This window comes from Orycteropus afer, unplaced genomic scaffold (genome assembly GCF_000298275.1).
Source record: "Orycteropus afer afer isolate SDZICR_OR568_19922 unplaced genomic scaffold, OryAfe1.0 scaffold00006, whole genome shotgun sequence".
NCBI classification, from domain to species: Eukaryota; Metazoa; Chordata; class Mammalia; order Tubulidentata; family Orycteropodidae; genus Orycteropus; species Orycteropus afer.
The window spans coordinates 1,731,326-1,748,801 of record NW_006921593.1 but is presented as its reverse complement, the minus strand read 5'-3'; the positions used below and the strand labels follow the sequence as shown (position 1 = coordinate 1,748,801).

At 49.2% G+C, this 17,476-nt stretch overlaps 1 protein-coding gene across 1 annotated transcript; it reads left to right on the top strand.

The window, feature by feature from the left end:
- Nucleotides 1-3,321: 3,321 nt before the first annotated feature.
- Nucleotides 3,322-10,205, top strand: ZP3 (zona pellucida glycoprotein 3). Its single transcript, XM_007940188.1, has 8 exons — nt 3,322-3,633; nt 4,565-4,683; nt 5,482-5,585; nt 5,663-5,840; nt 5,934-6,051; nt 9,244-9,335; nt 9,456-9,604; nt 9,982-10,205. The coding sequence occupies exons 1-8, from the start codon at nt 3,322-3,324 to the stop codon at nt 10,203-10,205; spliced, it is 1,296 nt and encodes a 431-aa protein (XP_007938379.1).
- The last annotated feature ends 7,271 nt before the right edge of the window (nt 10,206-17,476 follow it).

Here is a 17,476-nt window from a genome sequence, read left to right as displayed (position 1 = left end):
AAACAGCATGACGTATATATGCATTTCTCTACAGACATATATACATGTGTGTGTATATATATACATACATACATATATATATATATATATACATACATATATATATATATATGGAGCTCTGGTGGTGCAGTGCCTAAGGCATTTGACTGCTAACCAAAAGGCTGGTGGTTCAAATCCACCAGCTGCTCTGCAGAAGGAAGATGGAACAACCTACTTCCATAAAGATTTATTGCCTTGGAAACCCAATGGGGGCTGCTATGAGTCGGAATTGACTTGAAGGCAGTGGCTTTGGTTACGTGTGTGTGTGTGTGTGTGTGTGTGAGCGTGGATCTCCACATATTTTTCTAAACTTTTGGCCTCATGTCCCTTTGCCCCTTCAGCATGTATTTCTTAAGGACAAAGGAGTTTTCTTACCTGATCATGGTATGATTTCCAAATCCAGGAAATTAAAGCTATGATATTATCATCTCATGTACAGCCCACATTTAAAGCTCACTGGTTGTCCCTGTAGTGTCCCTGATGCCAGTCCCTCTCCCCATGGCATGATCCCACCCAGCCTTGCATTTAGTTGTTGTATCACTTCCAAAAGGAAAAATAACACAAAAAACAAACCACTTGCTATCAAGTTGATTCCAATTCATGTCAGAGCAGAGCTGGGCCCCACGTGGTTTCCAGGGGCTGATGTTTTGGAAGCAGGGACCTTCCTTCCAAGGTGCCTGTGACTCGGACAGTCAGCCTTTCAGTCGGCAGCGGAGCGCTCTGGCTGCTGCACCACCCAGGGACTCCCATGCCACTTCAGTCCCCTTTAATCTGGAATTTTCCCACCTCTCTTTCTTCCATTACACTGAAGCTTTTCAAGGGGGTCAGATGTTTTGTGGAATGGCCCTGAATGGGTTTCACTGATGTTTCCTCATGATCAGATTCAGGTTGTGAATTTTTGGCAGGAATCCTACGGAGGTGATGTGGGCTCCTTCCCACTGCTTCCCTCAGAAGGTTGAGGGTGTCAGTTTATTCCATTCATGGTTATGTTCACTTTGGCCACTTGGCTAAAGTGCCGTCTGCTAGATTTATCCATTATAAAGGAACCGTTAATTCCTCTGTAGTTAACAATCTATGAGGAAACACTTTGAGACTGTGTATATGTCCTGTTCCTATTCAAATTTTCATCAAGTTATTTTTAACACCCAGTAATAAATCTCCCCTAAATCTATTATGGGTGTGATGGTTTATTTTTTTTCTCCTAAATCTATCATTCCTTTTATGATTAGTAGCCAGCATTCTACTAATTGGATGCGCATGGATTCTTATTGAATGTGTCATCCGTTACTGTCATCATTCATTTTGATGCACAAATGTCCCCATTTTCGCCAATAGGAACCCTCCCCATTCAAGGCGGTTCCTGAATTATTTTCACATGTCCCCATCACTTTTTTTTTTTTTTTTTGGCATAACAAGATGTCCCAAGTTCACTTTGTACTTTCCTGGCCCCGGAACCAGCCATTTCTCTAAGGAACCCTAGATCCTGTTTTTAGAGGGGAAAAATAGCATTTAGAATCAGTATTTGGGCTCTAAGGAATTCTAAGGAAAATGTTCTGGACTGGTGGTGCAGTGCCTACGGCATTTGACTGCTAACCAGAAGGGTGGCGGTTCAAACCCACCAGCCACTCCTCGGAAGGAAGGTTGGGTAATATACTTCAGTAATGATAAGGGGGGGTCACTGTGAGTGGATCCGACTAGGATGCCAGTGAGTTTGGTTTTTGGTGGTGGCCACGCGGTTAATGCATTTTGGCCACCAGGGGGCAGCACTTCCCAAAAAATGCAAAATACCCTAGAGTCTGGGTTGGGTTTGGGGTGCCTTTAGGTCGTAGGAGGTGTCTAGGAGGCCTATCCTCTTTCCTAAAATGGGGAACACCTGCCCCTCCTTCACATGTTCACCTCCAGCACCTGTGCTACGGCCTCTCTCCCATCTTATCCAGTCTCACCCCATCATAAATGTTCACCCCTTGAAATCACTCATACCCACCCTCACTGATTTCTCCACATCATTTTTCTCCCCCTGAAGCCCTCTAAGGGAGATTAGTTCATGGCAGGGAGGAAGAGGTGACAGATATGAGACTTCAGGGAGACCATGCCCTCTGTTCCCCAGCCCATCCCACCCTAACCCCAGTACAACCAGCAGACACAGCTGAAGGTAACGATCAAATAGGTGCCCCTTCCCTAAGCAGGCCCCACTCCTAGGGTACAGTGTCCCCAGCTAGCTGTCCCAATGCCACAGTTTCAGCTGGCTCCCTCCTTCTGGGCCTGTCAGGCAGGAAGGGTTTCCATGGGATGGGCCACTGGGGTGGGCTTAGAGTCTGTGCTTTCACCTGGCTCTCTCTGCTGGCTGTCCCCCACCTTACCCATGTGGATCAAGTCAGAAGAGCGGAGCTCAAGGAGCTTCACCCAGGCCCAGCGCACAGCAGGCCATTGGCAAACCCCGAGTCTGTCGGGCCTCCACCACTTCCTGTCAGGACTAGGGCAGCAGCCTCCTGACTCTTGTCACCAGTCCCCCCTCTTCCCAGCCAGAGCTGACCAGATCATTCATCTGCTTCAACCCTCTTTCCATGGCCTCCGTAGCCCAAAAGGCAAAGTGGAACATCTCAGCCCAGAACCTTCCTGATCCTCCCGCCCACCTCCCCAGCCTCCTACACTGCCACCTGAGCCTCCCCCCCACACCTGATACTTCAGAACCTCTGAGCTCCTGGGTCTCACCCCCTGAAACCTGACCAATGACTTCCCCTTTCCACGCCTCTGATCACACAGCTGTCTGAATCCATCTCCCCTTCCACTTCACTCTACCCACGCAATTCCTCTTATCTCTTAATTGATGGCTCTTCCCATTCACCCCCCTTGGAATGTGCCCCCTGCCCTCTCTAATCAAATTCTCCCTACCCTTTAATCTAGGCCTTTTTCCTGGTCTCTCCTATGGACATGTAACAGTTCTTGGCTCCCTATTGGGCTGTGAGCCTCCTGAGACTAGGGCCAGCAAAAAGCTGGACACATGGGGTGGCATAGAGAAGGGGTCAGAAGCCACGGTTGACCAGGCACTTCAACAATTAGGTGGTAACACAAATCACTTGGAGATGGCGAATCTGCAGATTCCAATCAGAAGCTGGGTGTGGGCTGAGATGCCGCAGGTCTGACAAGCTCTCAGGTGAGAAACATTCTGCTGGACCAGGGACCACGGGCTAGGGAGGGGAGGCAGGTGGGCGCTGTCATCCTGGGGGTATAAGACACTGGGCGGTAGTGGTCTGGACCCAGCTGACGTGCTCTGCAGGCACTATGGGGCTGGGCTACGGGTTCCTCCTCTGCTTTCTGCTCTGGGGTAGCACAGAGCTGTGCTACCCCCACCCTCTCTGGCTGCTTCAGAGAGCAGCCCGTGGCCCCGCGTCATCCTCGCCACCTGTGCGGGTGGAGTGCCTGGAGGCCCAGCTGGTGGTCACTGTCAGCAAGAACCTCTTTGGCACCGGGAAGCTTGTCAGGCCTTCAGACCTCACCCTGGGCCCTGAGCGCTGTAAGCCCCTGGCCTCCGAGGACGGTGCCGACGTGGTCAGGTTTGAGGTTGGCCTGCACGAGTGTGGCAGCAGTGTGCAGGTGAGGCTCGGGGGGCCCTCCTCAAGACTGGCCTGGGTGGGAGTCATGGGAGGCAGGGGTGATAGCGATGGGCTGTGAAATGCAGACAGATGGGACTAGGGCAGATTTCACTTGTGGGGGGAGGGGTGGAGCTGCTGAGGCCTGAAGCCGGGGCAAGGGCCAGGGGGCTTCTAGCTGCCTGAACTGGGGTGATGAGGTGGGGTCCAGAGGCAGCACTGTACTCTGGGCCAGAAGGGGCACCCCTACTCTGATTTCCCCTGAGGATTTATGAATCCAGGAGGAGTTCTGGTGGTGCAGTGGTTACAATAATTGGTTGCTAACCAAAAGGTCAGTGGTTCGAACTCACGAGCTGCTCTGCAGAAGAAAGATGACAGTTTGCTTCTATAAAGACAGCCTCAGAAACCCTATGGGCCAGTTCTGCTCTGTCCGAAAGGGTTGCTGGGACTTAGCCTCAACTCTATGGCAGTGAGTTTTCACAAAAAATAAACGAAGCAGCTGGTTCTGTCTGGGGCATTTGCTAGTAGAGAACCAAGACCCTCTCCCCTGAAAATTGAGTTACTCAGGGCAGAGCCAGGCAGCCCCCTGGGCCCCAGGTGCAGCACTATTCAGGGTATAGATTGCCTGTGCTTTCTGCCTTGTGCAACTTCACTACCAGCTTCTCATTCTTGGCCCTCGGCCTCCCCTGAATTTAGGAACCTGTGTTGGTGAGGGGTGTGTGTGGGGGGGGGCCATGTCCCAATATGGCTAGTCATCTAGCACTTAGTCGACAGACATTCTGGTGGGATCACCATTCAGAGGTGAAGAACCTGAGAGGCAAGATGGTACCTTAACCAGGCTCTCATCCAGGTCAGTGTTGCTGATCTGATTCCAGAGCCTGGGTCAGGTGCACTCTTGGCACGTGACCTGGGCTCATTAACTCTTTGGCCTTCAGGTGACGGAGGATGCCCTGGTGTACAGCACCTACCTGCTCCACAGCCCCCGCCCTGTAGGGAACCTGTCCATCCTGAGGACTAACCATGCTGAGGTCCCCATCGAGTGCCACTATCCCAGGTCAGTGAAGGACGGGACCTAACACAGCCCTGGCTCATAGGCCCCTCAGACCTGACTGCCAGCTGACGTGCAACACCTGGCAGCCCAGCTGGGAGACACCATGTGTCTGAGGCCCTCAGCCCCGGGTGGGAGGGGGCGCTGATTGGGTCCAACTGGATCCTCTGAAATGCATCAGAGGTTTGACTACCTCTCAGTAGAAGCCACAGAGGGGTTTGGTGGTGCAGTGCCTAAGGCATTTGACTGCTAACCAGAAGGTTGTTGGCTCAAACCCACCAGACACTCCATGGAAGGCAGACTGGGCAATCTACTTCCATAGAGATTTACCACCTTGGAAACCCAAAGGGGGGTCACTATGAGTTGGAATCGACTCAGTTGGCAGCAAGTTTGGTTGGTGTTTTTTTTTTTTTTTTTTTTTTTTTTAGTAGAAGCCACAGAATCCTGAGGGGTGCAGATCAGGGACTGCTGCCTCAGACCCTGACTCCCCCCCACCTCACCCCCCCAAGCCTCCAGGGATAGTCAACAAGGAGTAGATTTGGGTGGAGAAACCAAACTCCTACCCTTAGATGTAGCAGTCTCCATGTGGCAGCCCAGATGCCTTTACAGGAGGGCTGGGTGGACCCAGGATTGAATCTATTGCAGATGAAGTGGAGTTTTGGAAGGTCAAGGGCATGACTTAGACTGTCTGGCTTGGTCACAGCTGAGGACTCTGCAGTGGGGTGGAAATGAGACGGCCCCATGTGGGCCCAGCTGGGCTGAGCCCTGGGGCAGCTGTGAGCAGCAGCTGTTGCCCTTTCCCAGGCAGGGCAACGTGAGCAGCCAGGCAGTCCTGCCCACCTGGGTGCCCTTCAGGACCACGGTGCACTCACAGGAGAAGCTGGCTTTCTCTCTGCGCCTGATGGAGGGTAAGTAAGGAGGGCTGGGGCTGGGGAGAGTCTGGCAGGGAAAACTCCTGGCATCTTTGACCCTGACTGCCTTCCAGAGGACTGGAGTGCTGAGAAGAGGACCCCCACCTTCCAGCTGGGAGACACAGCCCACCTTCAGGCGGAGGTTCACACAGGCAGCCATATGCCACTGCGACTGTTTGTGGACCACTGTGTGGCCACCCCGACACCAGCCAGGACCACTTCCCCTCATCACACCATCGTGGACTTTCACGGGTGAGGGTTGGGCTGCCTTTCCAGGGAAACCTTAGCAGGGATGGCCCCACGGCTCCTTCCTGTAGCCTCTAACACCCTTCTTGTCCTCTGCAGTTGTCTCATGGATGGTCTCTCCGACTCCTCCTCTGTATTCAGGACCCCCAGACCCGGGCCAGATACTCTCCAGTTCACACTGGATGTGTTCCACTTTGCTAACGACTCCAGAAACACGGTAATAGCTTTTCCTGCTGTCATTCACTAGCTCTCTGTCCTAACTTTCCAAGTAGATAAAGCCATGGCCTTATGCAAAGTCTTTGAAGCACGGGCAATGCTCAGAGATAGGATTAAAACACCTCATGAAGGATGGGGGGAGAGAAGGAGTCAGGGGCTCATAGGGGTAGAGTAAGCTAGACAAAGGGGGAGTCCAGGAGGATTAGTTGACATGACAGCTCAAATAAGATGAGAGCCTACAACCATGAACCTCATCCTTACTGAGGTCAGTGGGGCCAGAACCCTGAAGAGGAAGGCTTTGTGTGAAGGACTTGACAAAAAAGTAGGTGTCAGCCTTCCTGGAGGTTGTCTTGGAGGACAAAAAAAATATGAAGGCTTTATTTTTTTAACAGGCTAGCTTCTGGAACTTGGTGGGGCTAGACCTATGTTCTCACACTTGAGTGCATTAGCATCTCCTGGAGGACTTGTGGAGTACACTGCTGACCCCATCCCTAGGATTTCTGATTCAGTCTGTCTGGAGTGGGCTGAGCACTTACATCCATAACAAGCTCTTGGGTGATACTGATGCTGGTCTGAGGGCCACACCCTGAGAACCACTGAGCTAGAAAGCCCAAGTGCATGACCAAGGAGGATGATGGAGGGGAGGCAGGAAGGAAGGAAGGAAGCTAGAAGAGGATTGCTTCTGATGATTGGGGAAGGACTGACCTCTAACCTGAAAAGGCTGGTAGAATCTTACAAGTAAAAACAAATGTAGCTCGTTACGTTACATGGGTATTAAGTTCAGAGTAGCTGGTCAGGAAGGAGTGATTAAAGTGGCTTCCCACCTCTGGCTCTACACTAATCACCTGGGAAGTCAAAAACTGTGTTTGCATATAATCCTGTCTTAATTGAGATGTGGGGTCTGGCATCCCCCTTTTTTTTTTAATGTGAATCTGCAAACATAAATGGAAAGAATTTTGCAGCAAGTACATACCTTCCATCTAGATTACACCAGTAACGCTGGACTGCATTATCCATCAGTCTGTTTGACTTGGAAATGCACCCAAAGCCACTGAAGCTTGTTGGTGACCCAACAAGCAGCTGGGCTTGCGAACCACTGGACCAGAGGCTCATGTTATTGGGTAGCATGAGGGGGTCAGCGATGTGGAGAGTAGACCATGCTGATGCTGCGTCACGTCCCGTAGTAGACTTGGTGTGAGAATAGACATAATTCATAGAGGGGTGGCTAGACAGAGGGGCAGGGGTCAAAGAGACCAGTGAGATGGCCTGGAACTTTGATAGCAGATCCTGAGTTGGAGATACAGGATAAAGGAGAACAGATAGAGAGAAAGGGCCCTGGTCCCTAGATCTAGTCTGTGACATGATACAAGAATAAAGGCCCCTGTTTGGGGTAGGGAGTCAAGGTTGACTTCAGAGGTGGTCCAGTGGGGTGGAGAATGGAGGAAAGTCTAATACTGGTGGTGGCCATTGTGGGTTAAAACCTAGCTAGCATTTGCATCTCTGGGAACATGGGTAACAGACTAGAGGATAGTGTGGATCTCAGGAGGTAGCCTGAGCTCCAGGAAGACTCATCAGTGGAAAGGATGGTTTGGTAGACTGTGACCCACCACACAAGATAGAAGGAACCAACCTTAATACACAATAGCTAGAGGGGGAGCTTCCCTGGTAGGCTCCAGGTAACACCAGGAGACCATACTGGGAGGAAGCTAAAGACAAAAGCAGTTTCCCTTCCTGCAATAGGAATGCTAAAGAACCAGGAAACCTGTCCTCAGTGGGGCAGCTATAGAAGTGCAGAGGAAGACTTACGGAGGCCAGAGGTACACCCTGGCCTGTTAAAAGAACCAAATAACCTAAGCGGCATCAATTTTTTAAAAATGATTTTCCTGCTGATACAAGCAGCCACTAGGTAGCAGCCAAGTCTTGTGGCTCTGCAGGAGGCTTTGGCTATGAGGCGGCTCCGTTCCTTTGGAGAGTTGGGCAGCGAGGTATATATGAAGGGGGGACGCTGACCTGGGGATGCTTCAAACAATTGAACCAGGGCCCACCTGGTGTGGTAGAATTGGGTACCAGCTCCTCTGGGACAAGGAGATGACCATGATCTTGCAGGATAATTGACAGCTCAACTGGGTTTGGAGCTGTTGGCTCCCAGCAGGTTATGCAAGTGCTTTCTGGAGGGTGGGTGGGTGTGTCTGTGTGTTTCCCTTAATACTAACCAAGAGTGGTCAAGTTAACATTTCCCAGAGGTGGTGGCTCAGGCCAGAGTACGGCCTAGGGTCATCTTCTGGTTCACAGGTCATGGACAGATCGACACAGGAGATTCCTACAGGGAAGATAGGGGCGTTGAGGGTTCGGTGGCAGAATTCTTCCTGTCCGCGCAGCAGCACTAGATGTGATTGCCTGTCACTGGAGGCCATGCATAGCCAGCCTCCCTCTGGTGTTGGAGGCTTGTGTCTTGGTGGCTTGTGTCTTGGTGTGATGCTGAACAGGTTTCAATGGAACTTCCAGAGTAAGACTAAGAAGAAAAGCCTGGTGACCTGTCTGAAAATGAGCCAAAGAAAACCCTGTAGATCTCAACAGTCTGATCTGCAACCGCTCATGGGATGGTACAGGATCAGGCAGTGTTCTGTTGTGTGTAGGGTCACTTGACAGCTGCTCAACGTAAAGGAGGTGCATACCTGATGAAGAAGATCAAGGAAGCTTGCCTAAGGCAACAGCCAGAGAGCTGACTCCAAGTCTGAAATGAGAATTCCACAGAAGCCACTTGAAGAGACCCCTATGGTGCCTAGGGACTTTGAGTCACAGAAGTGACTTGCCCTGTTCCTCAGCTGAAAAAAAAGATCACATCTCCTGAAAAGGGATTTCTCAACTAGTTTGGTGGCAGTCAGGAGCCCTGATAAAATTTTAACAATGTTCTCTTTCCCCAGCACCATCCCTGAGGTTCTCATTTAATGGGGCCCGGAGTCAGGCGTGCTAAGTAGACAAGTTCAGGGAAGACTGAAGAGCTAAAGCTCATGGGTTCCAACCTAGCATCAGATTTGCTACTTGGTCTATGATCTTGGGCAAGTTAACCTTTGAGCCTCTAGTGCTGAATCTCTAAAATGGGGTGCATGCATCCTCATAGGGTTCAGGGTTATGTAAGAACTGGCTTGGCTCGAGTCACTGGCCTAGCCCTAGTAACAGCTGTTACTTCTAGATCTTTATCACCTGTCATCTGAAGGTTGCTCCGGCCAACCAAGTCCCAGACCAACTAAACAAAGCCTGTTCCTTCAGCAAGTCTTCCAACAGGTAAGATCAGATGCTATGTGACTGGTATAGAAACCAACCAATCGCCTCTTGTGTCCGTTTCTCTAGTCACTAGTGGACTTTCCTGCAACAAAACTGACAAGCCCTTCCTTTCTTTCGCAGCTGGTCCCCAGTGGAGGGCACTGATGACATCTGTGGCTGCTGTAACAACGGTGACTGTGGCGTGCTAGGTGGTTCCAGGAGGCTGCCCCCCACAGGCAAGCTGTCAACGAGCCAGCGGCAGAAGTCCACTTCCCGCAAACGCAGGCATGGTACGTCTTAGGATGGGCACAGGGCTCTTGCTCACTCCATTGAGGGCCACCTGCTGCTTGTCACTTGGTCTTATTTGGGCTGCTCACTCTGGGGGCTTGGGGCTTCAGGCATCCTCCCAGAAAACTTAGGGCTAAGTGGGAGGGGCTCCAAGCCCCCATACCAGCTTCAGACAGGGCAACTCTGGCCTAATCCTAGGGTTCTACTGAAACATAACTGGGAGGTGAAGGAAAAACCAATGTGCCTAAGACATCAACCTCCCGGCTCAGCCTCTCTGTTATGGAGAGCATGTATAACTTCTAAGCTGATTCCTGGAGCAGGAAGCAGGTGGAGGGGTTGTTGGCTAAGGTAACCCTCAGATGTCATCTTCCTCTCACAGTGGCAGAAGAAGCAGATGTCACCGTGGGGCCACTGATCTTCCTGGGAAAGGCTGGTGACCGTGGTATGGAGGAGTGGGCGTCTGCTGCTCAGAGCTCCATGGCACTAGGTGTGGGCCTGGTTGTGGTGGTGACCTTGACTCTGGCCGCTGTCATCCTGGGTCTGGCCAGGAGGCGACGAGCTGTTTCCCACCCTGAGATGTGCCCTGTGTCTGATTCCAAATAAAAGAGCAACCTCTAGAATGTGGTGTAGTGAATGCTAATCGGGCTGGGGGTTTGGGAATGTCTGCCATGGGCTGAAATACACAATCCAACAAGCCCCTCTGTACCTTGTCAGGCTACCTGTCTATACTAGCCTTCCTGGCTCTAGGCAGCACACCTTCCTGGCATAGGCCTTCCTTTCCCAAGGCCAATTGTAAACTGGGACCTGATGTCTCTAGGGAGACTATAAAGATAAAAGCTTGAGGCAAAAGTGGGGTGCGTCTGGCTTCTAGGCTAGCAAAGGGTCTTGTCTCTCTGGGGACAACTCATCCAACTCTAGGTTGGAAGGGTGGCGAGGGGAGAGAATTTCTAGCCCCCCCCTGTTCCTAGGGGTGGCAGGTGGAAAGCTAGGGTGTCCAGGTGCTAAGGCATGAGGTCGAGTGGTGGTAGGGTGGTGGTCTTAGCTCTGCTTCCTCCCTGATTTGGACAATAGTGGGCCTGGAGCTGAAGGTGGAGAATTTCTTCCGGCCAAGTGTCCAGCTCTGAGATGGGTGCCTTTGTGGATGGAGTAGGGAGGCCTCTGGAAGGCTGGGGCCTGCTCTGGGGTAGCTGCCACTGAGCAAGGAACTTCCCCCATGTTCCCCCCAATAAGGCTGCCTGCCTTCCCCCAGGTCCTGGCCACTGGGAGTAAGGAAGTTTGCCCCAGGGATGCCCAGAAAGCTTAAGTCTCCATCTCTAAGCTTTGTATAGTGAACCTCATTTGAAAAAAAAAAAAACCCTGAGATACTGACATGACTGACTAGGGTGACTTCAGAGGTAAAGTAAAACTCCATCTTGAATCAAACTAAGTGTGGTAGTTAAGTTTTTGTGTCAACTTGGCTAAGCCTGGTTGAGTGGCTGGGCAGCTGGATGGACTATTCCCCATGATGAGACTGGTAATCAACTCCATGGTGAAATCTACCGTGAGCAGCTGAGTAGCTAGCTGCCTTTGGGTATGTGGTCTGCTACCTGTATATAAGCAAGAGCTTTGGCATGCTTGGATCCTGTATGTAGCCGTGTCATTGCTCAGCAGCCTGCTATGCTCTGCCGACCTTGGGACTTACAGTGGGCTTGAGGGCCTGCCGTGTGGTCTGGTAACATCGGACTGTGCCTTTTTACTTGTCAACCTTGGGGTTTCTCAGCCTCAGCAGCCAGCAGCTGTTTGAAGAAATGCCTCTAGCTCCAATGGGCCAGGAGCAGGAGGCACAGCTGGAGCCCAAGGTTGAGGAGCTTTCACCCAGCCCCTAGAGCTTGGCACTTTGAACTTGGATTTAAAGCCTCCAGATTGTAACAATAAACTGTTAAGGCCATCCCATCTGTGGTCTATTCTTGTCACTAAGGTTTTCATTTTCACTTTTCTAAAGAAATCAACGTTTTGTCAAAGTTGTGCTGTTTGAAAAACAACGAAGGCAAAAGTCAGGGTTTGGAACCTGGCTAAAGAGTTACCTGGTATCTGTTAGGAACATTTGTGCAGCTGGCCCTGTGAAGGCTCGTTGGTCAGCAGGAGAATTATCTGAACAGATAATGCTAAATGAAGTTAGAGCCTGTAAGTAGCTTTGTAACTAAAACCAAATCCAAACCCACTGCCATCAGTTGATTCTGACCCATAGGGGCCCTTTCGGGCAGAGTGTTGTTGTTGTTATGTGCCGTCGAGTCGGCCCCGACTCATAACGACCACTCCTTGGGTTTCCGAGGCAGTATCACTATGGAAGTAGGATTGCCCAACCTTCCTTCCGAGGAGTAGGTTTGAACCACCAGCCTTCTGGTTAGCAGTCAAGTGCCTTAGGCACTATGCTACCAGAGCTCCTAGGGCAGAGTAGAGATGCCCTATATGGTTCTAAGGCTGTAACTACTTACAGTAGCAAACTGCCTCATTGTTTTCCCTCAGAGCGGCTGGTGGGTTCCAACCACTGACCTTTTGGTTAGCAGCCCAATGCTTTAGCCACAGCTCTACCGGGGCTCCTTTAACTTTATAACTCTGAGAGGTGTCTGTCAAGTTTTAGTTCACATCCTTGCTCCCAAGTTAAAATGTTCATTCACTGGGATTTTTTTACAGGGTTTCTGCCCCCGAGTCAATTCCATAGTGACCCCTCCTTGGGTTTCCCAGGTGGTATTGAAACCCAGTAAAGTAAAAACTATTTCCCCCACCCTGGCACTCAGATGGGAATAGATAAGTAAACTAAATTACCCCCAGTAGATGAGTATTCAGTTCCTTAAAGAATTGAATAGAAAACATTCTTTCAGGTGATATCATTCAGGTTGTTGTTGTTGTTGTTATTTGCCCCCCCCCCCCGACTCATAGCGACCCCACCTTGGGTTTCCAAGGCAGTATCACTACGGAAGTAGGATTGCCCAACCTTCCTTCCGAGGAGTGGCTGGTGTTATAGACTACTAAAAGTATCTTAGAAACAACTTGTAAATTAACTCTGGCCCTGGGGTACATGCACAATAGGGCAGAAAGGAAGTGTCTTAGAACAACTTGTGAATTAATTCTGGCCCTCTGACATGCAATAGGGCAGAAAGGAACAAAAATTAACCAGGACCCTCTCCCATCCCCCAAACCCCTATCAGTTGATAACAGGAAACTGGTGTGACTCCTCCACCTCAGGGGGGCAACCATCATCCACTTCAAGCCCAAATTCCTCAACCTTTTGTGAATATGCACAACCCCCTCTCCTGAAACCTACAAAAACTGTAATTTGATGGCTTCTCGGGGAGTCACATCTGGGTACTGAACTACCCCTACTCCTTGCATTGTCGCTTTGCAATAATTATCTCTCTTCTCAATCTAGGAGTGTAAACTGTTTGGGCTTGACTGCACACCGGGCAGGACCCGCAGTATCTCTGCAGAAGTAGATTGCCCAATCTGCCTTCCAAGGAGTGGCTGGTGGGTTTGAACTGCCAGCTTTCAGGTTAGTAGTCAAATGTCTTAGGCACTGCACCACCAGAGGTCCTTTGTGAATTTGTAATTAAGGTAGAGATTGCACTAAAATAAGGAGACAGACTATAGATATGACAGAAAATAAGCCCCTGACAGAATGCTGACCAACTCTCAGGACGTAACAACCTGACAATGCAATAAATAAGCTCACAGACAACATTTAAGCCTGTAGTTTAACAAAGGCTTTGTAACTTTGGCCATGCTTCCTCCCCCTCTCATCCTGCCTGTGAACACAAATCCTTTGTTTGCTCTACCTTTTTAAACCCTAAGTGTTCTCCCTGCAATTCAGAGCATTGCAACTTCTTGCAAGGATGCCAGGTCAATGTCTCCCCATTTTGAAATGATTTCATTCCTTCAATAATATTTTTGTTGTAATTTCTGGCAGAGCGTCAGTTTAGTGTTTTCCCTAAGACATACGTATTGAATAAACATTATACCAGAAAATGATGCACCACAGGCAAGCCACTAAGAGATTGCAAAGACAGGAAGAAAGCTTATCTCTAATTACCTAGCTGAGTGGCTACAGCCCATTACATGCATGCTTAAGAAAAGATCTGTTGATTTTCTAGTATCTATACGGCAGGATGGGAGCTCTGGTAGCATAGTGGCTAAGGCACTTGACTGCTAACCAGAAGGCTGGAGGTTCAAACCCACCAGCCACTCCTCGGAAGGAAGATGGAGCAATCTACTTCCGTAGTGATACTGCCTCGGCAACCCAAGGAGGGGTCGCTATGAGTTGGGTCCGACTCGACGGCACATAACAACAACAACAACATACGGCAGGGTACCTGAAGTTATCTGGATCTCTCAAGAAGCAGGAAGGTAGGGGATGCTCACCTGAAGCTACATTTCTAAGAGGCAACAGCCTGATCTTTAAGAAAGACTCTTAGGCTTACATGCTTTTCAGAGACAGAATTTATAATGACAAGTTATCTGAAGTGAATTCTGATAGAACCCAGGAGGAGAGCCTCTTCCCTTATTCTCCATGAGAATCAAAACCTCTAATTTTCAATTTGTGCTGTTCCCCACACTTTGGAGGAAAGGTCCTACTCCCTTGGTGGCTGGCCCTTAGTGGAATGTGGTCTTGCTCCAGACCCAAGTTGTTCCCATTAGTACTGGGTGGTGTCACCTTCACTCTGCAGAACCCAGGTTTGCTAGTGCTAGAGAGAAACTGGTAGCAAATACCTAGCTTTGATTGATTGATTTATTTTTTAATCCCATGAAAGCAAATAGTCCACTTTAAAGAAATCTCTGACCAAAATTAATCCACCAATAACTTTTCTTTCATCTGAAGTTGCATAGCCTTTCTTTCCTACTCTAAACCTTTTGAATTTCAAAAGATATGGTTGGGTAAAGGGGCAGAGACTATCTTGTGAATTGATATCGATTCACAAGTAAAAGGAGGAGGGCAGGGTTCAGTCAATCATGCTAAGATTAGCCAATGGGGGCTTGTCTATATTTTTCCATCTAAAGGCATAGTGCCTAAGACATGCGACTGCTCACCAGAAGGCTGGTGGTTCAAATCCACCAGCCACTCCTCGGAAGGAAGATTGGGTAATCTACTTTTGTAAAGGTTTATTGCCCTGGAAACCCAAGGAGGGGTCACTATGAGTCGGATCTGACTGACGGCGGTGAGAGTGAATGAGTTTTATAAGCTCCTTATATACCTAGCTTCTTCCATTCATTTGCTTTTGCTGCAATCAGAATGGTCTCCCTATATGGATACAGAATAACTACTCAGAATAAACATGCCCAGTCTTCCTCCAGTGGAGTGGTTGGTGGGTTTGAACCACCAACCTTTTGGTTAGCAGTCAAATGCCTTAGGCACTGTGCCACAAGAGCACCTTCAAATTTTGGTGAGATTTGATTTTTAACACCAGTTACCCACCAACAGCTAAGGGTCCCTCCTGGTTGGTGAAATGAGGCTAGTCCCTGATGGTCAGGGTCATTAGGCATAAACTGACAGAGCCAGAACGGCTCCTGGTCTCTGTGGCCTCGGCTCTGCCTGAGAGCAAAGCTTCATGTACATTGACTTTGGCAGAGGTAGGTGTACATTGGAGTGAGGTTTTCTACGGTTCAGGGCTACTGAGGCCTAGAATGTCCTTGACCTCACTCAGTCTTTGCCACGTCAAGTGTGGTCATCAAACCCATTGTCATCACTTGGGAATTTGTTGGAAAGGCAGTTTCAAGCCTCACCTCAAACCTAAGAATCTGAGTATTAAAGTTCCCAATGACTCAGACACACGTAAAAATGCTCTGGGCTATAAGATTTTAATCAGAATTGTCTGCACCTAAGTAGGTTACAGAGATCTGTACAGGAGAGCAAACACCTGGGGCTGTGGGGTAGAGGTGGGAGGGCTTCCTGGAGGTGGTGATCTTGGAGGAAAACCTCAAAGGACTGGCAGGTACTAGTTGGAGGTACAAAGGGTCTCAATCTCCAGTTAAGGGGCGGGACTTGGGCTGGAGAGGGAGGCCTTCTAGAGCAGATGATGGTTTAAGGACCCTGCCAGAGGGTAAAGGAGCCACCACAGGGGTTCTGAGCAGGTGAGTGACATGAACAGACCTTCTGGGTCAGGAAGATCAACTGGAGCAGCAGAGGGTGTGGCGTGGAGGCTGGAAGAAAGGGAGTCCCTTGGTCTCCAGTCTCCCTTCTAGAAGTGGGAGCTTACGCAGGTCACTTCTTTTGTAGAATGGGTATAACGAGACTGTTTGTGGTTAATGAGAAACCATGAATGCAATCACTGTGTGTGTATTCAAGCTTAAAGTCTAAAGCACTTGGGCTTATGGAAGGCTGTGTCCTGCAATGGGAGCCCTAACTCTGTTTTGACCTAAGTTTCAGACACCATTTGGGTTCTTTCAACCATTAAACCATCATTATGGCTATGCATAGACAAATTCTAGGGCAAGCCTAGGGATGGGCAGTTTGTCTCAGGAAGAGTATGGTTGAAAGTAGGTTATACTCACACAAAGAACTAGGGAAATTGCCCAAGTGTGTCCTTTTCTGATTTAAATTAAGGTTAGGGTCTTGGTATTGTTTGATAGCCGCCTTGTAGCTAGACTCAGACTGCACTACAACCAAGAGACCAGAAGAACTAGATGGTGCCCGGCTACCACTGTCAATCACTAGGAAAGGGATCAGCGTAGGAGATCCTGGAGAGAGTGGGAGAACAATGTGGAACAAAATTCAAAATCATAAAAAAAAAAAAAAAAGGACCAGGTTTAATGGTCTGATAGAGCCTGGTGAGGCACCCGAGGCTATGGCCCCAGTTAGGTCTGGAACTGAACTCACTCCTGTGGCTTCCAGCCAAACAATAGACAAGCATACATGGTGAACATTTACATCAGGTAAATACACTCTCAACCACATTTACATCAGGTAGATACACATTCAACCATAGGAGAAAAGAAGGGCAGTGTTTGCACAAGCAGACAGCTGAGCGAGGGGGTGGGAGTGCATGGGAGGGAAAGACACAGGGAAGAGGTAACTACTGGGAGGAAGTGGGAAGACAGCTGTTACCTTGTGGGGAATTGCAGTCAATGTCATGAACCAAAATGTATATGAACTGCTGTATGGAAAACGAATTTGCTCTGTAAACTTTCACCCAAATTACAATTTATAAAAAAAACAAACTCAGCCTGCAAGGTCATGAATCACAGCCTATGGGACCACCACTGAGCCAGGTAGTCGAGGCCCAGATCTAATCCTGTAATCCTTTCCTATCTTCAATTCCCAATTATGGCCTTTTCCCTTTTCCTGTAGTCTGACCTGCAACAGTGACAAATCAGTCTGCCACCAGTCACGATTTTGTGATGATTGCCTGTTTTTGTTTTTGTTTTCAACCATATAGAGTTGGCGTCCTGGCCACGACTCAACGGACTCCATTCCGCTTTCTGTGCTGTGTGCACGCTGATGGTTTTCCTCATCCTGGATGGCTGTCTTTGTCTTGTCTTTGTCCTCTCCAAGGCTTAACAAAAGGGTCTCTATTGAATCTGTTTGACTCTGGGGTCTCTTTTCCCCTAGCACAACTGGTCAAGGCTTGTCTTAGTGGAAACACCAGACTGACACTCCATCAGAAATGAAAACAAAAGTTTTATTGAAGGAATAATTGCATTTCATGAACTGCGGGAACATGGCACCTCATGAGAAAGTGTGAGTGCCCTCCCTTGTAGGAGAAACAACTGGCTTTTATTTGGTGAACAAAGGGAGCAATTTCATGTCAAAGAAGTCCAGAGGGAAATTTACAAGGAGTTGTCCAATCACACATTTTTCTTCTTTTTTAATTTTTTTTTTTTGTTATCATTTTGGGCAATATTTA